Source organism: Camellia sinensis, chromosome 2 (genome assembly GCF_055761805.1).
Source record: "Camellia sinensis isolate YWXY chromosome 2, ASM5576180v1, whole genome shotgun sequence".
Classification (NCBI taxonomy): domain Eukaryota; kingdom Viridiplantae; phylum Streptophyta; class Magnoliopsida; order Ericales; family Theaceae; genus Camellia; species Camellia sinensis.
Window position 1 is genome coordinate 86,535,938 of NC_138962.1, and position 25,558 is coordinate 86,561,495.

General features: G+C 39.7%; 1 protein-coding gene across 1 annotated transcript; it reads left to right on the plus strand.

The window, feature by feature from the left end:
• Positions 1-1,035: 1,035 nt before the first annotated feature.
• Positions 1,036-1,587, plus strand: LOC145815088 (uncharacterized). Its single transcript, XM_082911964.1, has 2 exons — positions 1,036-1,107; positions 1,198-1,587. The coding sequence occupies exons 1-2, from the start codon at positions 1,036-1,038 to the stop codon at positions 1,585-1,587; spliced, it is 462 nt and encodes a 153-aa protein (XP_082768090.1).
• Positions 1,588-25,558: the final 23,971 nt, after the last annotated feature.

The window sequence follows — 25,558 nt, forward strand, 5'->3', positions numbered from 1 at the left end:
GGCCTTAGGCACGAGTCAGGGTTTCCTAAATTTCTCACAAAATAAAATATTTAGGTGGCGACTCTGTATCTGGCAAAGCAGTCCATGTTTGGCACTTCTTTCTAAAAATCTGTTTTCCAAAACGATTTGCCGGACTTGGACTCTTTGGTGATTTATCAATCTTGCATTGCACTTTGCGAGATCAGATTAAGAACCGTGACATTTGAGTCCGAACTGTTGTGAGCCCAAATGAACAAAACGAGATTTCTCTCGGGGCATTTGGGGATGTCTACAGCATGTGAAGAATTGTCATGAGTTTGCATATTTGTGTACAAACATGCATTTTATGATGAATTGAAGGTCTATTTGGGTCTTATATTGTGAAAGCCATGGTTGTATGAATTGATTCTAGATATCTTTTAATTTTGCATGTACGTATATGTGAAAAGTTTTTGTTAGGTGCCATTTACACACCAGCTCATTGGACAAATTATTATGACGTTTGCTTCTGCAAGCCCCTTATTTTGTGATTATGTTAAGAGGCCGTGGGTAATCTCGTGATTGCTGGCCTGTTACGACGCTAAATCTATAGAGGCGGGTTTGGGTCGTGATAGAGTGGTATCAGAGCATGAGTTAATAACTCACACACTTGTCCAAATGAGCAATAAGTATGTATTTGAATGCATCAAGAATATGCTCAACGTTCTGAAATGTGAACTATGGGATTACATGGGAGATGAATTGTTGCCTATCTATACATATGTGTGTATACCTTTTATTTAGAAATAATGCAAGATCAATCAAATAATGGTGAGAACAAGAGCTGATGAACTACAAGAATCCTCTACTGCAAGAATGGATAGGATGGAAAGAATAATGCAGGAAATGGCTGAAACGCTGAGGCAACAACAACAATGGCAACAATAGTGGCAATAACCACAGCCTCCACCTCTGGACCAGCTTGCACAAGAATTATTAAATGATGATCGAACAATAGCTCTTACTAAAGAATTTAAGAAAATGAACCCACCATAGTTCCACGGAGGAGTGGATCCAATGAAGGCTGAAGCTTGGGTTCTTCGCATTGAAAAGCTATTTGAAGTATTTCCATGCACCGAATCACAGAAGGTACTGTTGACTACCTTTACACTCGGAGACGAGGCAAGACGATGGTGGATGATGATTTGAGAAAATAATAAGGGCATTGACTACGTATAGTTTTTAGGGATCTTCTACAACAAGTATTTTTCGCAAGGGGCTCATGACAGAAAAGTGTCCGAATTTGAGAGGCTTAAACAAGGTGACATGACATGGGCAGAATATGAGGCCAAGTTTATAGAATTGGCTCAATTTGCACTGCACATGGCCGACACTGACTATAAGAAAGCGAGAAAGTTTGAGGGTGGTCTCCGTAATGAAATTCTGGAAAGAGTGAATGTGTTAAAGCTATCTACTTATGTTGACGTATTGGACCAAGCTTTGACATTGGAAATTAATATAGCCAATCAGAATCATAATAAACTCCATGAAGGGAAAGGCAAGAGGCAAGGTTTCTTTATGAAGAAGAAAATGTTTAAGAAACGGAGTACGGGGTTCATCGAGTTCTAGTTTCTTAAGGAACTCAGCACCGACTTGTAACAAATGTGGTAAGAAACATTGTGGGGTTTGCTATCAGAGTTCGGGTGCTTGGTTTAGATGTGGTCGGGTAGGGCATATGGCAAGAGATTGTACCCAACGAGAACTACAGAAAAGTGGGAGGCCAATCAATAGTTCAGCCAGATCAACTGCATATCTGGGAAATACTGTTAGACCCGCTACTACTAGAGACACATTAAGACAAGAGAGAGTTTTTGCACTCATCCCAGGTGATCCACGAAATACAGAGGCAGATGTCTCAGGTACCCTCTCTATTTGCAATCAAGATGCTTATGTGCTAATAGATTCGGGGTTAACACACATTTTTGTATCTACTGTGTCTGCATCTAAATTGAATAGACCCACAGAATCATCGCCTTGTCTATTGTGTGTATCTGCTCCATATTGGGAATCTATTTTGTATTCATTTGTATACCGTGCTTGTGAAATATGTGTTGGGAATGCCACGTTATTATAAATTTGTTGCCTCTTGATATTAGGCATTTTGATGTGAACAAAACAGGCTTTGTTTAGACCACCCAGACATAAAGAATTTGTATTTGAGGGTAATGATGTAGTACCTCTGCCTTAATTTCGGTAATGAAAGTAATGCCTATGTGTTGATTGACATTTTTACTTGGAATGGTGATTGATTTTGGACATATATATATATATATATGTATATCCATACCCTTGCTCGGGGACAATTTGTTATATTACTTGTTCCTATCGACTAGACCATCGACATTATGACTCTGTGATTATGTGACCGGATTGGGCAACTGAATGATGAATTCTATTATGTGTGACGGTGTATCTTGCTTGATTAAGATGGACTAGTCTATTTGACTAGACTATTAGAACTACGATTTGTGACAATATGATTTGTTTGGAATACTTGCATAATGAAGTCTATATGTGCCACCGAAGAACTTTATGTTATGAACAACCGCATACCTGTATATCTATATGTGAACTTATTTGGAGAATGCCACACTTTATATGACCTGACACGCTTGGTATGAACTTTTGTGATGTATGATCTTGAGAATAGATGAACTTAAAGCGATTGTGAAACTATTGACTATGACATGATGCCTACTGATATGACTATGAGACAATATGAATTATCATGACATGACTTTGATATAACTGTAAGAACTGCTGACTGTCTACCTAAACGAATTAGCTGTGACCTTGGACCGAACTTTATTTGATTTGATCTGATCTGATAGGACTTATGTTTGATTGGAAAACCCTTGTCTGATTTGAATTTGTTTACGGGGGATTATGAATTGTTTACGAACGAATGACCGAATTACATTTCTAATGGGAATTGAATTGTCTGAACGATTACCTTATGACAAAAATCGCATGTGGACTGCCAATAGACTGATCTAATCATGAACACTATTAAGAATCAACCATCAGCTATGGGGGATATATGTGTTATGAATAAACTGAATTGTGCAAGTCCAGTAATTGATCGTTTTAGAGAGTGGCTGCTTCTGTGATATCGTGTTTTAAACCCGATACTATGGAAATGATTTACCATGATCTGTTTGATAATGAACATTACATAGGCTTAAAAACCTCAACTACCTAGAAGTATATGAATTTAGTATGTCTCGTGATTGATTGCCTCGGTATTATATTTGCTGTTATGGGATTAATATATGGATTTGCTTTATGCTGTTGATGACTGCCGAATAATGTTGAATGACTATGATGGAACATAAAATCGAATTGTAAACTGTGAATGGTGGAGAACATATATGCTATGTTAGAGATTGATTACTTTGGTATTATTGTACTTTACAATTGATGCTATGGAAGTATGTAAATTATGTACGTCATGTCGTTAATTGCTCGTTGTTACCTTTGCTGACATGGGAATCGGTGTCTGGATCCACTTTATATTCCTGAAGACTTTTGATTGACCTTGGATAACTGTGATGAGTCACTGAACCAAATACTGAATTGAATCGTGAATTGCCGAATGAATTGAACTTCTGTGACAAGGGAATAGATCAAACTTCTATGGTAAAGTTAGCTGACATTTGAAGTAAATATGTTGGTGACCTATCATGAAGAAGGAAATTGTTGAATTTGTGTCTAAATGTTTTCAGTGCCAACAAGTCAAAGTCGAACATCAGATATAGGTAGAGCTACTTCAACCTGTGACCACGGATTTCATTGTGGGACTACCTTGGACACCCTAGGTATAAGTTCCATGTGGGTTATTGTATATAGAATTACTAAGTCTGCTCATTTCCTTCCTGTAAAATCTTTGAAGGATGCTTATAGACTAGCCATTGTTTACATCAATAAGATTGCTCGTTTGCATGGGGTCCCAATATCTATTGTTTCAGATAGGAATCCTAAATTGTGTCTAGATTTTGGCAAGCCTTCAAGAGGCAATGGGAACTGAATTATGATTCAGTGCTGCTTTTCATCCGCAAATCGATGTATAATCAGAAAGAACTTTTAGATTTTGGAAGAAATGCTCCAAATGTATGCATTAGATTTTCAGGGAAGTCGGAAAGACCTATTCACTATTGGCAGAAATTGCCTACAACAACGGCTTTTCCTCTAGTTCCATATAGCATCGTGTGAAGCCTTGTATGGAAGAAAAGGTAGACCTCCGAATGGTTGAGGACAGAGTATTGCTTGATTCAGAGACTGAGCAAATGACTATCAAAAGGATTGAAATCCTTGAATAAAAGTATTCTGAATTGTTTTCGACTAAAGGTAAAATAAGTTTGGAGGACCAAACTTCCTAAAAGGGGGAAGATTGTGATAACCCTGTCTTGTGCTATGTTAATTAATCATGATTATTTTTGTAATTATATGCTTAATTTGAATTTGGGTGTTAATTGCATGATTATATGTGATTTTGGCTTTGTATCTGTTCACCATAGGAAAATCTATTAGAATCTATACTTTGAACTGAAAATTGAAGGCCTTATCGGCTACAGAAACCAAAATTGGTTGGTTTATTATGATCGCCATAGTTTTTAGAGCCTATGGCGAAATTTAATTAAAAACTGATTCGTATCAAAATAATTGGATTAAATTGATTAATTTAAGCTTAGTTAATTGGCCTTAATTAAGTTGATTAGCCAAGTGTATAGATATGGGCCGTATGAGCTTAGATTGATCTCATTTCTCACACTTAGCTGAGATTACACTCTAGAGAGAGAGAGAGAGAGAGAGAGAGAGAGAGAGTGAGGGCCGATTTAGAGACAGAGAAGCCATCCTTGTAGATTTTTGCAAGAGAATTCAATATTTGAAAGGCTAGGCTCAAGAATTATCTACGAATTGGAAGATTGGAGCCTCTAGGTGAGTAGTTAGACATGAATTCATGAGTTTGAGTTGTAATTATGTGAACTCAAAGATAAATTGTAATCAAGAACATGAATTGAGTTGAATTTGAAGTTTATATGTACATGCATGTGAAGAATTGTCATGAGTTTGCATATTTGAGTACAAACATACATTTTATGATGAATTGAAGGCTATTGGCATATGCAAGCATGAATTATCATGATATGAATCTCAATTTTAAGGATTTATGTCATCAAGGAAAGAATTGAAAGATGATCTCTAAAGTGATGAAGGATTTGGCACCAAATTGCACATGCAAGCATGATAATGTTGAGTTTCATGAAGTTGCTCATCATTTGTACTATTTAAGTTGAAAATGAAGCCTATATTTCACATGCATGTATAATTCAAAATGATATGGAAATTAATTTGCATGAGCTTTGAAGTTATGAAGTGAGTTTCATATGATTTGAGTTTATGAGATAGATTTATGTGAATTTGAGGTTCAAATCTTGTAAAATTAGCCCTTATATTCTTGTTAAAAGTTATATGGTAGAAATATAAGCCTTATGATATAAGTTACATTGGTTGAAACCAAGTTTTGAAGCTCAAACATACTCTGGAAAATCCCAGAATTTGACCTCTCCGCTTGAGCAAAAGAATTGCCGCTCGAGCGGAGAATGCAAGCAACCAGAAGTTTTGCAGACAGTGATGCCCGCTCGAGCGGAAGAAGTTGCGCTCGAGCGGCCACTCACATGTTTTGACTCTTGGCTCGGGCGACTAGAGTCACGCTCGAGCGTAAAAATGGGGTAACCAGTACTTTTGCAGACCCAAGGGGTTCGCTCGAGCGGCCAAAGCTGCGCTCGAGCGGGGTGCCCTGTTTTAGAAAATTTTGAAAAGCTGTTTTATGTTCTATTTTCCATTCTTTTCCATTTCTAAGCACTCTTAGTTATGCATTGAACATTGTAAATGAACTAAAGGGAAAAGAATGAGGCCTAAGAGAAATAAACAAGTTAAGAACGGATTGAATTGCTTTGTGACCCCTGTGTTATGAAATTGTGTAGGGTCAAACACGAGGACAAATCCAACTACTGAACACTGTGAGTAATACTCTAGTAAAGATATGTTCATATATGCTATTTTGAAATGCTACTCACATGTAAGTTTTTTGAATTGTGATTTTGCATCATGAATGAGGATTCCATTGTTTGGATCACAAATGAATTTGGATGTCGCTAAGTGCAAACTGTATAAGTGGGCCTGAGGCCGTTTTGACAAGTGATATACATAAGATGTTGGACCTAAGGCCGTTTTGAAATGAATGATGGTCCTGAGGCCATTTCGAAATGAATAATGGGCCTAAGGTCATTTTGATATGAAATGCGCATATGATGTTAGACCTGAGGTCATCTTGTATAAGTGGGCCCGAGGCTGTTTTGATATGAAATGTGCATAAGAAATTGGGCCAGAGGCTGTTTTGAAATGAATAAGTGGGATTGAGGTTGTTTTGGTATGAAATGTGCATATGATGTTGGGCCCGATGCCGTTTTGAAATGAGTAATGGGCCTGAGGCCGTTTTGAAATAAAATGGACCCAAGGTCGTTTTGCCTTTATAACATGCTTGTAGCATGAAGAATTGAACCCGAGGTCATTTTGTTCTATTTGTAAATGCTCCATATATGCATGGGTTAATGTTTGTAGAATCTCATTTATTAACCTCTTTACTTTAGTGTTATTCATTGGGCTTTCGCTCACTGTTTTGTATATATATATGTGTAGCGAGAGGTCCAGCCTCAGCCCTAGTGAACCCGAGGAAAGTACGAGTTTTGAAGTCAGCCATGGCACACCTCATGAACGAGGCTTTGTTGTCAACCTTTTTTGTTTTGAGACTTTATCTTGGGTTGCTTTTGGACCTTATTTCTTTGAAGGTCTATTTGGGTCTTATATTATCAAAGCCATGGTTGTATGAATTGATTCTGGACATGTTTTAATTTTGCATGTACGTATATATGTGAGTTATTTATGTGAAAAGTTTTTGTTAGGTGCCATTTACGCACCAGCTCATTGGACAAATTATTATGACGTTTTCTTTTGCAAGCCCCTTATTTTGTGATTATGTTAAGAGGCCGTGGGTAATCTCGTGATTACTGGCCAGTTACGACGCTAAACCTATAGAGGCGGGTTTGGGTCGTGACACCCGTATTCTCTCGTCTATGGGATAGAGGCTATTCTGCCAATTGAAATTGAAGTGTTGTCGCTGTGAATTATGCCAAGTGTTAGATAGCGGAGGCGGACTGGCAGCAAGGTAGATTTGAGGAGTTAATGTTGTTTGATGAGAGAAGACTAAAGGCATTGTATCATGCCCAAGGCTACAAGCGCAGAATTGCTAGGGCTTTTAACAAGAAAGTTAAGTCCAGGAATCTTAAGAAAGGAACATGGTACTGAAAGACAACCGAGCTCCCATCCACGACCCTAGAGGCAAGTTCAGACCTAATTGGATTGGCCCTTACATCATCAAATCTATCTAGTCATGAGGGGCGATTATTCTGATGGACCTAGATGGCCTGGAGTTTTCACAAACGATCAATATAGACAAGTTGAAGAAATACTATCCTTGAGAGGCTCGCTAGGCTGAAAACCCGGAAGGGCAACCTAGACAAAAGTTAGAGTATGAAAAATTAGAAATAAAGAAAAACTGAGCTCGCAAAGTTGAAAACCCTAAAGGGAGACTTTGGAAAAAGTTAGAGCGCAAAAGGAGAGAGTTAATACTCGAGTGAACCAGAACCGAACTATGTAAGGCCTAATTCCTATCTTTGGGATACATATGCAACGTCATCATAAAGTTCGGCCACAACTAGTTCCAACTCAACTGTCCTCTCTATTTGATCAGGCCATCTAGGTCCATCATTGGCCCTGTTTGGTAGGGCTTATTTCCAGCTTATTTCAGCTTTTAGCTTAATTTAAGCTATTTTGATGTGTTTGGTTCAGCTTAACAATACAGCTTATAGCTTTTTGTAAGTCAAAAGTCAACTTATTCTTTGAGTGGGGGAGGAGAAGCTTAATTTATAAGTCAAAAATCAGCTTATGTTCACATCTATAAGCTATAAGCTGTTAGGCTATAAGTTATAATCACTTTCCCACAGTTCTACCAAACGGGGCCATTGTCTAGCTTGGTTGTGGTACCTCTATTTCGGTAGAAGGGCTAGTTGCAAGATAGAGCGATGATGATGAATTCAGTTATGAGCAGTTGGAATCTTTTGATTTGGGGTTGTACATCTTAAGGATTGATTCTGTGCGTGTTAGGCAGTGATTATTCCCGAAAATTATTTTGAAAAGTTTTAATAAAAGTTGATTTTGTTGAAAATTTTACCTTTTTACAACTTAGACCATTTTGGGACCAAAAAGAAAATTTTTAGTGCTCATAACTTTAATTCCATTGATTTCAATACAAGTACATTCTCTAATTCTTTGATTTGGATCAAAGTTGCTTTTACATCATAAAACTTGAAAAGAAAAGTCAAAACAATAAACTAGGGGCATAGATGAGTCACGTGTTCCTGCGTCCTTTACTTGTGCTCGCGGCAGTGTCTGCAGCCAAAGTTATTAGGACCCAAACCCACTGCCATAGGTTTAGCGTCATGACCGGCCAATAATCATAGATTACCTACGGCCTCCATACAAATAAACTTTTTAATATAAAGTATGGGCTTAGCGGAAGTCTAAAATAACATAAAAATTATCCGTTGAGCCGTGCGTATATGAAAAGGACTTCATATCATAAGTAAAGATTCACTCTTTAGGTACGTACACCACATTAGTTCCAGACATCCACATCTTATAGTTATACAAAGCCCCAGAATATACACACATGTAAAATCATTTATCAAGCAAAAAGGGGTTCAACTAGCATGGCTCCACCTGAGCCTAGTTACTTCACTTGGAAGCTCCTCAAAAGGCTGACTCGGGTAGACTCGAGACTTTTTTAACTCTGATGTTCAGCTTGCCCACCTACATATATATAAGTAAATAGTGAGCTAGGGCCTAGTGAGTAATAACAGAATAAAGATGTTATATGAATGAAGTTTGATAACATTGCCCATCCAGATCTCAATAATCAATTCTCATTAATCAATAGATTCCATCATCGATATCTTTCAATATTAAATTAAGTGGCACATCCATGAAGTAATAAATAGCAATGGACCATGGAGGGTCAATCCAATGGACCACGAAGGGTCAATCCAATGGACCACGGAGGGTCAAACCAATGGACCACGAAGGGTCAATCCAATGGACCATAGAGGCTCAAACCAATGGACCACGAAGGGTCAATCCAATAATCTCTGTGTTTCAATTAATCTAATAGCCACGGTATTGTTACTCCCAGGCAAGAGTCTATGTTCGAAGGATGCCACAAACAGTCTCAAAAGTGAACTTCATTCATTGATAGAAAATAACATTTTAATAAACCATCCAATCGATTGCATATTGATTTCAAGAACAATAACAATTTCAAAAATAAATATAACTTGAAAATATCTTTATAAAGTTACTACTCACAGTGGTTTGTGTGTCACTAAGCCTCGGATGTCCACCTAAATAAAACACATAACAAAAGCATAATTGAAGCACCAATTCATTTTAATTCAATTCTTCTCATGTGTCTCTAACTCATTCTATGATTATAGGAGACCATTTGGTGCTTAAGGATGCTAGAAATGACTTAAGAATGGAGTTATGCATTTAAAAGAGTTAGTCAAACTTTGCTGCAAACAGGGTCTTCGCTCAAGCCCAACTTCCTTTGCTCGAGCGGGGGTTCATAAATAAGGATGGCCGTTCGAGTGCATCTTTGGTCGCTTGAGCGGTTTGTAAACTTCTCAAAAGAACTGGTTACATGAAATTTCCGCTTGACGGTCGCTTGGGCTGAAGACTGAGTAAAAGGGGTCCTCGCTCGAGTGCCACTTAGGTCGCTCGAGTGGTCTGTAAACTCTTGTAAAACTTATGGGAGCTCGATTTTCACGCTCGAGCGACACTTTCTTCGCTCGAGCGGACTGGTCGAATTATGAAATTTCCAGAACTGTGTTTGAAGTTCAAATTTGGTATTCAAAGGTTCCAAACTCGTGTTTAAGGTACAAAAACATGGGAAAACATTATAAAACAAGGAAACATAATTAATTTGAAGGCAATTGCTCAAAACCATGGCAAATTTTCAACCAAAAAACTTTAATTTCAAGTTATAAAACAAGCTTGACTCAAATTGAGTTTATATTTCTTCAAAACATGATCAAGTGATATGAGAAGTATGAAAACATGAAGGACTCTTCAAATTGAGGTGTAAAAGTGCCATGCATGTAGAAATTTCATGAATTCTAACTCAAATTATGCATGTGTGTACATGATTAACTCTTTATCTTCCAAATTCAAGGTGATTCAAGCTTCTACTAAACAATTTCATGCAAATGAACTCAAAACTTAGATGAATCCAATTCCTACATGTTTCATTTTCAAGGACTAAGGTTAGAGATCATACCTAGGGCTTGAATTTAAGTATGTAATAGCTTAAATCCCCAAGTCCTCCACAATTTCCTTTAAATTCTCCTTTCTCTCTCTTTAAATGTTGAGCTTAGCTTCCTTCTCTCAAAATCTCAGCTCAAGTGTTTATATAAGTGATTTCAAAACATGTGCTAAGCTTATATAGAGTGTAATTAACTTAGCCTAATCAAAGTTGATTAAGGTTAATTAATTAGGCTTACTTCTAACTAAGTTCAATCAGTTCATTCAAATTATTTTGATCTGAATCAATTTTCAATTAAAACCGCCATAAGATTCTAAATATTCTAATTAGTCTATTAAGCTAATCAATTTTAGTTTCTGAAGTTGTCTAGACACTTAATTTCTATCTTGAAGTTACCAATTCAAACAGATATTCCATGTAATAACAGATAACTACAAAATTAAGCATTTAATCATACAATTAAACACACAATTATGCAATTAAACTTATTGAAATAATATAATATAATAGTTTGGAGATCTGGGTCATCACAAAAGTTAGCCCAACCTCTGCCTCGTCCTCGAGCCAAGCCAAACACTCCCCAGATAGGGCATAATTGAAACTAAGGGTAAGGGCCAGAAGCTCTCTCGTTCTCCAATCAACGAGGTACCGAGTCAAGTGTGAACCACGAATGGGAAATGGGGCCAGATATTCTACCCCCTCATCTGGACAGGTCTGATCAAGTCCAAACTGGCATCTAAACCGAAAAGGGAAGTAAAACACGCCGTGCGTAAGGCTAATCAACTGAATGCCCGGTTGTCGGGTCATGCTATAGCTCATCTCAGCCAAGTCAAGCCAGGGGTAACGCCAAATCCAGTTGCACCACCAGCCCTTACTGGGAAAATCCATTAGCCGTTGGCAGAAAAAGTAAGCTCGGGCTGAATATTCGGGGCAAGGATCCACCACTTTCAACTTATCCATGAGCCATACCTGAGAAGGGATGAAAAATAAGAGAGATTAAAGAATAGACAGGTGTACATTGAGAGATAAGTAAGAAAAGGGCTTTGATAAGAAAATAGAGCATGTGTGTCGAGTGATGTAAGAAATATAAATAAGAAAAGGGTAAGAAACAATACTTGGAGAAGTAGCAGACTCCTTGCAAATCGAGTGGTCTCTCGCTGGTGAAAAGCGTCTGAACCCATCAGAGTCTTGACCAGTGCCAAACTAATGCAACTTTTGCCCTCTTTTAGACATTGGGCTACTTCGATAAATCGAATGTTGGCTCCGCGGTCACTAGGGGCAAGAAGAAAATGTGTGAGCGTACATAAACAGAAGGCATGTTGCCGAAAGCCTTGCTAGAGAGGGTCGCCTCTGTCTCCGATGTTAGAAAACTGATGAATCAAGCTGGGTATGTCTAGCTCCCCGTCATGAGCCAAAGATCAAGCTTTATGCAAAGTGAGTCCACACATTCGTCCTAGAGCCAAGGTATGGCCAAAACGGGGCTGAGGCATGATCTCTTCGTCCCGCTGGGATTCCATCAATGCTTGAAATTTTTCAAAAGTCGGGCACATTTTTTATGCTCTGAAGCGAAATACATGTGTAATTGCATTTCAACACCGGATGGAGGAACGGAAAATAGAGTGGGGTGCAACTCAATAGAAAAAGCGTGTTTAGGCTGAAACCTCATAAATTTACCTTTTTCGTGCCGTCTAAAGTGGCTATCTAGTTCTTGAGTTTCTTGGCAAGGAATGTCTTCATTTTCAAAGAGAACAGCAGCTAAAATGAGGTTCTGGTGAAGAATTTGCGAGTGATGACCTTTTATAGAAGATAGGGCTGTGAGTGGAGAGTAGCTGTGAACCAGCTAGAGGAGCTCCACAGGTGGTCGGCCGTACACTATTTGTGGCCTGGCAGTTTGACATGTTGGTTTTGTCCTGGTCTTTGTGTTTTCAGGTCTTGTTTTGAGTTGTTTGTTTTATCAAGTGTAAATAGCTGTGTTTAAGTTGTTTTTGCTTTTTTTTTTTTCCTTTCTTTTATCGAGTTGTACTTTGGTCATTGGTTGGCTCATTATCCGATTAAGAACATCGTTCCATTACAAGCATTCTCGGTTTCAAAGCCAACTCCATTTTCATTTTATGCGAGTGTGATGCTCATAATGCAAACTAAATCTCTTTTTATAAAAATTGCGAGGTTTTACTTCGATCATGGTTTTTACAAAAAGTACAAATCTTTTCAAAAGCAAAAGTAAAAACTAACTGGAGCTATACATGTGCTAAGCTACCAAAATAAAAGAAGCTAAGCAAAAGAGTAAAAAAAATTGCGCCAGTTGCCTCAGGCTCAAGATGCCCTCTTTGTCCTTTTCCTCGAAGGGGACTCAGGGATATTGTCTTCATTAGTGCCGTTATCAAAATCAGACTCCAAGCCAGAACTAGTATCGTCATCTTCGTTCCTTGACTCAAAGTCGGTCTCGATGCCCTCCTCGCTCTTAAACCCTAAACTAGCATCATTGTCCCTGCTCTCAATCGACTTAGAAGATTGGCTCACAACCTCCTTAGTATCGCTAGTTTCAGCATCATCGCCACTCAAAATCGGCTATGAGGAAGAAAAAGTCTCCTCTGTCTGGGATCGACCCTGAGCACCCCTACATTTGCCTTGATCTCGACGCTCATCTCAACTGTGTGCTGGGGCCTGTCTACCTCTCCTCCCTATCGCTGGAGGAGGTGCCACCGGTGTTGCCGCTACCGTTGGTGCCCTCGGTGTAGATGGACTCTGAAAAACAAGCATCAACAAATCAGATGCAGTGTATTGTTACAGAATGCAGTATGAAGTATGAGTATGACACAGAAAGTAGATACAGTATCAGTACAGTGTGTCCATGCAGTGTGGGGTGGTGTGAATGCATGTCAGTCTACTAGTGGGAGTATGGCATGTCAATGTAGTGGGGAAAGCAATGCGATACATGAGAGTAAGGGAAATATACCTGAATACCATGGAGACCAAGTAGTGTCTCCTCCCTTTACACCATGGCGACCAGAGAATCGACCAGCTGGAGGAGGCCCTCTGTGTACTCCATGGGCGCCTGCAAGTGAATTTGAATAATCAGTATCTGAAAGGGAAAAGTACGGGATGTAAGTTGTGAATCATGGCTCATACTTGAGGTGTGCCTGGGGCTCCATATCTCTATCTTGCCTCTGGTGGCACTATCGGAATCTGATAGGCTGTCCTGGTCGGCCGCTAGCATGTAAGCATAGTAGGAATCACCGGCCAACCGGCTGCCTGCACCACGGGAGGGGTCCCTCCAATACCAGCCTCAACCTCCTGAGTAGCCTCACCAGCCAAAGGAGTATCTGCTACATCACTTGCATGAACTTCGGTTAGGGGCAACATAAGATGAGTCCGGATGAAGGTCATGTAATCTCCGTCCGCTCGAAAGTAGTCGGCGTCTAGCCCCACCATATACTGAATAATCGCCTCAGTTGGGAGGCTATCAACTATCCTTATGGATGTTGGGGGTGGCATAAGAACAACTGGGGCAGGTAAGCCCAAGGTCTGGCGGACAAATCGTTCTCCCAAGAACCAAGCCCTGCAAAGTGGGCCCTCTAGTAAGATCTGGTACTAGTAGGTGCCCCAAGCCCCGGCGTACTGGTCCTTGAATCCGGTTGGCATCGTTGCCCAGGGTTGCTAGGTGATCTGTAAAGAGAGGATGCACAAGTTGTTAGTTACTATTAGCTGTCAGAAAATGAATCAGAATGATAGCAATGTGAGTCAAGTAGAAATGGTTGTGAGTTTCGGATTACCTTGCGGGAAACCACCGTATAGAAGTATCGGTGGTAGAAGGCGAATGTCTTGTCCTCACGGCTCTGGCGTCGGCCGTCATATCATCGCGAGTAAGGTACGGCTGGAGGAATCTCGTCCATTAGCTCTGAGGCAAGGGCCGGAAAATAGTCATAAACCCATAGTTGTAAGAAAAGATCAGCAATGTGAACCAATAGGCATGAACAAATATCAAACAGAAAGTGCAAAGCAGAAAGCACAATGCAGGAACAAATATCAAACAGAAAGTGCAAAGCAGAAAGCACGATGCAGGAACAGATATCAAACAGAAAGTGCAAAGTAGAAAGCACAATGCAGGAACATATATAAAAATAGAAAATGCAAAGCAGAAAGCAGAAGCAGCAAACCGAGTTGAAAACACAGTGCATACCTCCTAGGCTCTCCAATAGCCTCTGACCTTATTCCCCTTCATGCGGGAACTGGAGCTCACGTAACTATAGAGTGTAGCGAGGCCAGCTCCACCCCAGTCGTAAAATCGGACCTCGGGATAGGGTCACAAGTGCACTCAATAAGTATAAACCCACGGTATCCCATCTATTCGAGAACAAGGTGGTACCGAGAAGGTATATCAAGAAGCCCCGGGTGTATTGCTCTATCTCCTTTTGTGTCTCGGGTTGACTCCTGCAAAAGTGCTCAAGAAACCAGTTGTATCTGACCATAGTTGGCCCGGATAGAGGCGGGCTTTCTCCAAACAGGTAGATCAAGGCCGCCTCCCACTGGCCTATGTCTATGTCGAAAGGGATTGGATCACCCTTTTCTCTCAAGCCTGTGATCATAGAGAAATCATAGGGAGTCATCATTATCTCCTCGGTAAAAGAGAAGTGGAAGGAGTTGGTGGTATCCCATCACCTCTCAACCAACGCTCCAAGTAGGGCCCGGCTAGCCATATGCAGTGGGAGCCCAGTGTAGAAAAGGCCAAAGCCCGCCTCGTCGACCAACTCACGGACTCAGGCAGGAAGCTCATGGTACCAGTTCTTGGTAGTCACGGTCCCATAACCCCTATAGAAGCGAGAGTCCTCTTATGGCAAAGAAAGAACAAATTAGATGAAAGATAGTAATACAAGTTAGGCAGATGAAGGTAGTGTTAAAATGGTTAGAAGATAGTCAGATGCAAGTGCATGAAAGTAAAGTTTGTGCCTCAGTAACGCCGTAGTGTGCGTGTGGGGGTGGTAAGTGGCTAGATCAAAGGGTCTCATTCTCAATGGAAGTAACTCAGGCCCGAGCCTTGGAGCAAACTCTACCTCGAAATCGACGGCAATGTCCTCTGCTGCCTCGTCGGCCCCAGCAACCGCCGGCTCTTCAACCTCTACAGGGGGTGGAAGTACAGGAGGAACCTCGGGAGGGGCCTCATCGTGGGGAATGTCATCTGCCATCTAGAAAGTAGGGTGAAAACTAGTGAAAAATGGAGAAAATGTGAAAAAAGAGGGAAAACTTGGAAAAAGTCAACCCTAGGAGAGAGAAAATTGAAGAAAAGGTCAAAACTCGAGAAAGTTCACAGAACCCAAGAGAAACTTATGGGAAACAAGTCCAAAGTGATGAAAACGTAGAAAGATCAATGAAAACAAATTCTGATCGGTTCAAAGTGTAGAGGATCAAGTTTGTGTGGGGCATTAGAAAACGCGTACGAAGCACGAATCTAGAAGGAGGAAGCACCTAGAGAGGGATGGAGGATGATTTTGGGTATCTGCGTGTGAGAAAATGAAGTTTGGTAGTGTGTTTATAAAGACCCATGCTGAAAAGACCCTTTTGCCCTCGAATTTTCATTAGTGGCCGGCCTGCCACTTTTTTGGCCTAGTGTTGGTTTTGTGGTCCTCAGTGTATGGGAGGTCCTTTGTTAGGGTTGAGAAGAAGGATTGAGGTATTTGGAGAAGATTTGATACCCGAGGTCTCGAATTTGGGGTTCTGGTTGCTCCATTTCAAATCCCGTTGGGTCTCCGGCGCGCGAATGTGCCCCGATTTCAAATCTGAACAAGTTGTATCCTTTTGAGTATTTTGCAAAGCCTCTGCGGGGCTTCGAAGGTCATCACATGCTTTTAATTACCTTGCATAGAACATGCTTTCAATTAACATCATATGTTGGTTGTCTATAATCTTGCATAGAATATGCGTTGTCATTATATTGGTTTTTAATCTTGTTCACTTTGTGCATCTATCACACTCGTTCACTTTCTATCACACTCGTTTACTTCGTGCATCTATCGCGCACTTTCATTTGTGCATCGATCGCACAAATCTCGTATTCTTTACATCTATCACAGTATCTCAGGACACGTGAAACATGACCTTGAGCGGTTTTTCTCTTTTTCTCACGATTTCAACATGGGTAAAGTATCTTAGGATGCGTGAAACGTGACCCTAAGCAGTTTTTCTCCTCTTCTCATGATTTCAGCGTGGGTAGAGTATCTCACAACGCGTGAAACACGACTCTGAGTGGACAAGTCTTACGGCCAAGTCTTATGGCCTTGTCAAAATGGGTAATCTTTGCCCAAGTCTTACGGCCTTGTCAAAATGGGTCGTCTCTAGGCTTTGACATTCACTCTCGTCATTTTATGACTTTGAGATCTGTCAAAGAGGGGCAATTGTAGACACTCTATTTTTGACTGCCTTTACGACTTGGGCGCCACTGAGTGATCACCCGATGATGAATTTGTATATGCTTGTCAAATGCTCGAATTCCTCACCAGGAAGCCTCAGAAACATGCCAACTTTGCATCATTTTTGTAGACCAAAATAGTAGTTTTTCAAGCCTAACCATTTGAGACCTGTAGGCCTACTAGTGGGCGCCAGGCCACTAATGGTGTATGGCAAGCCCCTATGAGTGACATGCTGGCCACTTATGCAAAAACCAGATATTTTTTGGCCAGCTGTCTCCACAGATGCATGCACCATATTGGCTGTATTTGTTTGGATATTTCCGAGAGTCTTTTATATATTTGTATATATAGATGACCCTCTCTTATGATATAGGGTTTGAAAAATTTTGTAGAGCAAAAGTTTGAAAAACATTTCTCTCTCTTGCACCTTACCTACTCTTGACCTACACTCTCTAAACCAAACTTGGAGGGTTCTTTGCTGAGGTGTTTAAGCTTGCCTCTTAGCTCTTGAGGGTGTGAATTGGTGGTTTATAATTCAAAAGGGATACTCCTTTTCAAGAGGTATAATTCCTAGCTTTGTTTTCCTTATTTATCTACTATATTTATTGCTGTTTTTGGGTTGTTTTTCACCTGTATTTTCGGGTTGAAACTTGTGGTTTAAAGCCATTAAAGGTAGAGAGGTGGACCACCCTTCTTTGAAGCTTGCTTCCTAGGCTTTTACCCTTGTGTTTCCCTTCCTTTCATCAACATTTTTTGAACTTTTTATCACTGAATTTCAAAGTTTTTCAGAGGCTAAAAATCAGGTTTTGAAGTCCCCAAATTTTTTTTTGGGGTGGGGGGGGGGGTGGCCTCTCCTCCTTGTGCTTGTTTACTAGCTTAATTGCTATTTTTTTTAGCTTACTTTTTTTAAGTTGTTTTTACCTTGATTCTAACACTGTTTTAAGCTACTTTAGGACTATTTTTAGTTGTTCATTGCATTTGAGCTGTGCATAGCATGCTTGTAGTGTAATGGTCCTCATAGGTTTGGTGTTTTAGGCATTAGACACCAACCTATTTGAGTTGATAACATTTATTTAGTGCTTTCCATACTTGTGATCATCTTTAATCACCTTTGCACCTCTTTCATTTCTTGGTTCTTTTTCTTTCCTTGAGAATTGTTTCAATCGATTGATTGTTTAAGCTTGAGATAAAGATCATTGTGCTCAATGGTTTAATCTCCTTGGAGGTTTATTACCAATGGCATGACATCTTTCTCATGCCCAAAACAACCCTTTGTTTGATACTTCTCTCCATTAGTGGATTCAATCTTCATTATTGGACTTAATTGACTAATGAATGGAAAGGTAATTAAAGTAATAAAATTGAGGCTAAAATGGAATAAGATAATAATATGGTTTGGGGTTCAACCAGACGTTAGTTAAACCCATTAAGTCTTAGGCCATTTCATACTTATTAGTGATGATAATGGTTTGAGAGTCAAATGCCAATCGCTTCCCTTAATTCATCTCATGATAGGGAGGAGGTTTTGTTGGTTATTTGGTTTCCCTCATTAAGATTTTGTCCAATCAAGCCATAGATCGTCATGCAATAACTTTGCAATTGTTGATGATTTGTGAATTGATTCTACCTCTCCTTTGAGCAATTTCATGATAGGGAGAGGCAGAGAGGATGAATATCCCCCGGGAACACCCTGTTTTTGCTCTATTCATTTTCTGTTACAGCAGGGCCACATTTACATTAGTGGCTGGCCGGCCACTATTTGCAGTCGGTTGTACACTACTTTTGGCCGGCTGGCCACTTTTGTGTCAACAGGCAGTGTTGTTTTCTTACAAGGCAGAGGAGAAGCAGAGGCAAAATAGGAGCTTTTTTTGCAGGCAGAATAGTCCTGGTAACAAAACAGAAGTGTTTCCGGGAGGATGTTCGCGTTGGCATGCATGGTTCACTACCCCGCTCGAGTTCAATTGGTTGTTAATTTGTTAATTAAATTAGTTGATCCTATGTGTAATAATTAGTGAATTCTCATTTGTAACTAATTAGTTAGTGTAATTAATTAGTTAATTTCAATTTGTAATAATTAACTAGTATAGTTAATTATTTCCATTTGGTGTCTAATAGTTAGTTAATTCGTAGTAATTAGTTAGGATATCCATTCGGACCCTCCTGAGCAAAGGCAAAAATGTAATAATGTGTATGTCTTCCAACCCCACGTCTTTCTCCTTTTTATTTACTTACTTATGATGGATAGCATAGAGCATCATTTTTTAATTAGCATTTTCCATGATTTGCATCCATTGTCTTGCATGCATTAGGCTCGGCACATCATTCTAACTCACATTGTCGTTTGAATACTTCTTTGAAAATGTGTTTAAACCGTATGCTATGAAATTGATTCACATGCCATGCTAGTAGCCGAGCCGATTTAAACTGCATATCACATGTGTTACATTAGTCATGTTGTATTATTTAGGAGCATGCATGTTCTAATTCTTTTGCTTTGTTTGATTTCCCTTGGAGTACTAGGTGAGAATTTATTGCTTTAGCATATCGCTCCTGTGTGATTATTGCCATATCAAGCATATTTTCCATGAGGCTAAGTGCTTAATTGATATAACTATTTGAATGCCTGTGGATGAAGGCTAATTGCTCAAATTGGGTAATTTGATGAATGTACATATGAGATCACTTTTCCAAGTGGTACATATTCAAACAATTTTCAAACAAACATGAAATCAAAGTGTTTCCACTTTTGCAAATTAGTCTATACTTGTGTGCATCACATAGCCAGGTTAGCCTAATAATCGGAATAAGAGCATATATTGTAAATAAGAATCACGTCATGATTATAGAGGCCGATCTTTGATTGAGCAAGTAGGGATACTCAATTCATGACCTTCCCCTTTCGTACCTAAGTTCTCGAGCCGAGACACTATGATGATGACAGACTAATGGCCTTTGGCACGAGTCTCAGGTTTCCTAAATTTTCCAAAAATATTTAGGTGGCGACTCTGTAATCTGGCAAATAAGTCCATTTTTGGCATTTTTGATTCAAAATTGATTTTCCAAAAGATTTGTTAGATTTGGACTCTTTTGTGTTTATCTATTGCATATTGCACTTGTGAGATTAGATTCAGAACCACAGGAATCCGAACGGTAGGGCTATTGTATCCGAAAGAAGCACAAAAGTCAAGTTACGCTAATTATGATGTGATTTTTATGTATAGTATATGCTCTTGTTCTGATTATTACTCTAACATTACTATGTGAGTCACACAAGTATAGACTATTTCACCAACTTTGGAATTCTTTGATTTTGTGTTTGTTTTTGAAAAAGGTTTGAATATGTGCCACTTGAAAAAGTAAGCTCATATGTACATTTACCAAAATCATCCCAACTTAAGCGAAATAGCCTTCATCCACCGGCATTCAAGAGGTATATCAAATAAGCACTTAGCCTTATGGTAAATATGCTTGATATGGCAACACAAACATACATGATATATGCTAAAACAAAAACACTCACCTAGTACTCAACTGAGGCAAGCCGAAATAGAAGAAAATAGTTAGAAACATGCTTGCTGTAATATGCAAAGTGACTAATACAACACATACAAAATGCAACTATCGGATTCGGCTCCTTAACATGAAATATGGATCAATTCAAGACATATGGTAGTGCATGTATTCAAACAAGAAATAATCAACGTTTATCAAGTGTGATGAGCCAAATCCTAATGTATGCAAAAGTGGATGCAAGTCATGGTATAAGACCAAAAATATGATACTACATGCAATCATAGTAAGCAAGTGAATAAAAGGAAGAAAGAATGGGGGTTGGAAGACATACATAATATTACAAGTGTTACAAATTGGTCATCGCTAAAGAGGGTCTGAATGAATGTCCAAATCAACTAATTAATTACAAGGCCGAACGAATAATTACCTAATTTATTACAACAATAATGTGACAATAATAATATATGAAGAATGAACAAGGATCACATGCGCGCCGACGAAGACAGTCCTCAGAAACTGCTCTGTCTGCCTTCTGGTAAACTACTCTGTTTCACCTTCAGCTACTGCTCTGTGTTTTCAGTAAACTACACTATGTACCATACTTTGGAGTCTGGCTAGCCCACAAAGAGTCTCGACGGGGTCCAAAGAAATCCAGCCGTACCTTATTTTTTGGTAAAAAGATTGTTTTGTGCACTGAGGTAAAAACAGTGCAGACTGAGTGTTTCTAAGAGATGTTTGTCCTCTCTGCCTTTCCGTATCATGAAGATACTCAAGTGAGGAATAGGTTCACTTCTCAAATCATCAACCAATGTAAATTTGTTACATGATGATCTTTAGAAGCAATATGATAGGAATTCAATAAACAAAACAAAAAGACAAACATTACCTCCCTATCATGAAATTGGTCAAGGAAGGGGGAGGCATGCTTAACTCACAAATCATCAAGTCACAAGACAACGTGATGATCATGAAGCAACCAAAAAAGAACAAAAGTAACAACTCAAAAAGTGTTGTCAACTCATCTCCCTACTCATGGAATAAAGATGAAACATCTATTTCCATGCTACAAATTGGAACTAAGAGAGAGTTTTCAACACCTCTCAAGAATGAGCTCTCTTGGAGCATCAAAGTAAGTAATAAAAAAAAGACAAAAAGCAAGCTATCTATCAAAGCTTAATCACACAACTTGCCAAAGTTGTTGACAAATCCCCTTTTTCATGGAATAAGGATGAGACATCCATTTCCATGTTTCGAAGAGAGATCGAAAAGAGAGTTTTTCAACACTTTGAACACGAAAGCTACTACTTAGTTTCAAGGTGGACAACAACTATATGGAAACAAGAAATTTACACTAGCTAAGCAAACTTATGGTGGGGTGGCTAAGCCTAAGCTCTAATCCTCCCATGACCACAAGGTTCCAAGTAAAGCTACAACAAGGTAAAGACGATCAACTCAACGGGTTGGCTGCTATATCCTAAACACGCCAAATCTGAGAGGACTTACAACAACACAAATATGATATTCAAAGCATAGGAAGTAAGAGCACAAGTAGTGGGAAGGACTAGAACCCTTTTGTTAGCCCATATTCAATTCATAACATACAAAAACAACACAAAAACAGTGCCTAAAAGGTATTGAAATTTACCAAATAAAGTGAAAAGAAAGCAAAAAACTAGAACAAAAACAAAAGGGTGCACAACTAGTGAGCTAGCCAACGAAAGGGTGGCTAGCTCACTAACTTGTAACCAAGTTTTAATTACATTTTTAAGCTTAAAATAACTCTAAAATTAGTATGGAAAGACAAAGAAAAGAGAGAGAAAAGATGGTAAAATAGCTCAAAGTTTACCTCTTAAAAGAGAGGAAAAGCTTCTTATTTAACAAACCACAAACCAAGCACTCTCAAGGAGCTGAAATGGTATTCACAATCTCAGCAAAAGCTTCAAGTCTAAGCTTGTATGGTGTATCTATTGTGTATGTATATTGTAAGAGAGGAGAGAGGAGTGTTAGCAAGCTATAGGCTTTTGGATATTTTTCCTAACCCCAAACCAAGAGAAGGGTCTTGTATTTATAGAAAAATAGGTTCCTACGTCGGAAATATTTGTATTGAGGTAGCTAGTGCAAGGTATGCACATAGGGGGACAGCTGGCAGCAAAATATCTGCTTGTCACTGAACATGGCCGGCCGACCAATGAATTGTACGACCGGCCCAAAAAGTGGCCTGCCTGGTCCAATTATGGTTTGGCTCCTAGGGAATTCCGACCAGGCCCAAATACCCATGACCGAGTCCAAAATACCCATGGTCGGGTCAAAAGTTTGAAAAAAAGATTTTCAAGGTCTAAAACATTTTGGTAAAAAATGGGGTATAAGGTTGGGATTATAAGCTCAAAACTGAATTCTTTTGCTGAAGATTCGAACAGTTGTATAGCATAACGTTTCATCATCGAGTGTTCGGTATGTGGCGCTCGAGTATTAAGGGCGGTCAAATTGGGGTGTCTACAATTGCCTCTCTTTGACAGAGCTCGAAGTCATTTCATGACGTGAGTAAATGTCAAAGTCCGAAGAAGACCCATTTTGATAAGGCCGTAAGACTTGGGTAAGCAAACAAAATGCAAAATACAACTGGTTGAACCTGAGGGTTGCCTACGTATCCCTTTGCAAGGAATCAAACCATGCATAGTTTAGGGGCATGATACAAATGATATTCAAATACAGTGCAACATTTGAAACCACGAACGAGTATACCGCTCGATAATCATGAAGATGAGATCAATGCAATGCAACAATTGAAATCACAAACGAGCATACCGCCCGTACATCACGAAGACGAGATGAGGGACGAGGCAAACTACGTATCGAGTAGAAATGGTGGAAGGTACAAGCCAAACTACGCTTCATGTAGAAAGGATGAGTGACACAAGCCAACCTACACATCACGTAGAAAGGGTAAAAGGTGCAAGCCAAGTCGCACTCGTGTGACAAGGGTGAAAGATACAAGCCAAATCACACTTGTGTGATAAGGATGAAAGCTATAAGCCGAACTACACATTGCGTAGAAAGGGTAAAAGATGCAAGCCAAGTCACACTCGTGTGACAAGGGTAAAAAATACAAGCTAAATCACACTCATGTGATAGGGTGAAAGGTAAAAGCCAAACTACGCATCACGTAGAGAGGGTGAAAGATGCAAGCCAAGTCACACTCATGTGACAAAGGTGAAAGATACAAGCCAAATCACACTCGTGTGATAAGGGTGAAAGGTACAAGCCAAACTATGCATCATGTAGAGAGGGTGAAAGATGCAAGCCAAGTCACACTCGTGTGACAAGGGTGAAAGATACAAGCCAAATCACACTTGTGTGATAAGGGTGAAAGATACAAGCCAGACTACGCATTACGTGGAAAGGGTAAAAGATACAAGCCAAGTCATACTCGTGTGACAAGAGTGAAAGATATAATGGTTATGAAACCAGTCTAGACCCGTCTTACCGCAAAAATGGTGAAAGTTATGCTGGGGTTCATGCTTTTTAAACATAAAAGGGGCAAACAAGTTTTTGGAACTCGATGCATGGGACCATCTCATTCTGGAAATCAACATTTTTTTGAAAACAATCTCGGGGACCCTTGTTTATGGAGACCACCTCGTTTTGGGTATGAGAATGTGAATTCGAACTTATGCATACCATGCTACTAGAAAATGATGCATTTATACACAAAAAAGAAAAAAGAAAAAAGAAGCTTTGTTAGTTTTACTTTTGAAAATGGGTCCAAATCAACGGTTTAGTCCTGGGAAAATAGCAAGATGAATAGAAATTTATTCTGAACAATTGGTCCGTAGTCCTTGGAATCTAGGATAGGCTTTGATGTAAAACAAGAATTCTTTTCTAACTGGGAGCTACCCATACCCAGGGCCATAAAATAGACTCAAAGTAGGCTATTGTGCTTTTTGAGTCGATCGGGTCAAAACAGACACGGCTAGGTGTAAATAAACCTGGTTGGGTCACGATAATGGCTTGGGAAATTTCGGTAGAACCACGACTCGGGGCCAATTTAAACACACTTGGACCCTCGTTCCATACACACCCACATTGGAAAACCTTCCCTCTCTCTCTCTCTCTAGGATCCTCTTCTTCCTAGATTTTCCCTCCATTCTCATTACCGAACAACCCTTGCGAATTCTTCTTTGAAAACCCTTTCACTCCTCTATATTTTGAACCGATTAAAATTTGATGTCGTTCAGTTTTGGGATTTCTCTTGGTTTTTCTTGGATTCTCACGTGTTTGCCCAAGCTTTTCCCTTTCCTCTAATTTTCCACTCTCTCTTTATTTTCTCTCTCCTAGGGTTTGGATTTTGGGATTTTTCACTCAATCTCATTCACCCACTTACTTTTCTCTTAAATTTCTCATTTTTCTCTCATGGCTGATGATGAGGTTCCTATTCAGGATCCCGCTGTGGGTATTGGAGCCATCCTTGGTGAGGACTTAGGGGCCGAGGATGTTTCTCCTCCTGTGCTAGAGCCCAAGTTGCTCTCTCTTGTTGATAGGCCTTTCAATATGGCCATTTACCAGCCACACACACATATTTCGACTCGTGGTGGCATTCTGAGGTTCGAGGGCCTCATTCCTGGGATTGAGGAGGACATCCTACTGCAAGAGCCATTGGAGCACTTATCTGTTGATGCCTCCACGGTAAGAAACTATTCTTTTTGAATATGTTTATTAAACATTGTTGTCTTTTTTCTTGAAAATGTTAACCACATTTCTCCTGTCGCAGGTGATGGCCGGGAAGATGGATAGCTACAGGGCTGTTTTCGGCCCTCGATACTGGTACGAGAGGCTCCCCCAGGAGGTCCACACTTTAGTTGATGATGCTGGCTTCGGTCCTTTCTGCTCAGGGCTTGTATAGATGAGGGTCGAACCGCTTTTGTACGGTGCCTTAGTAGAGAGGTGGTGGGACACCACGAACTCCTTCCACTTCTCATCAGCCGAGGAGATGACCATGACCTCGTATGACTTCTCAATGCTCACGGGTTTACGAGTAGAGGTTGGCAACCCGATCCCATTCGATCCTGATATGTCACAGTGGAGAGCTGCACAACTTCATCTTCTCGTGGCAATCCCAAATATTATAGGCCATGGGATGGTACGCTATAGCTAGCTCTTGAACCAATTCTCTACCCTCTGGCTAGCC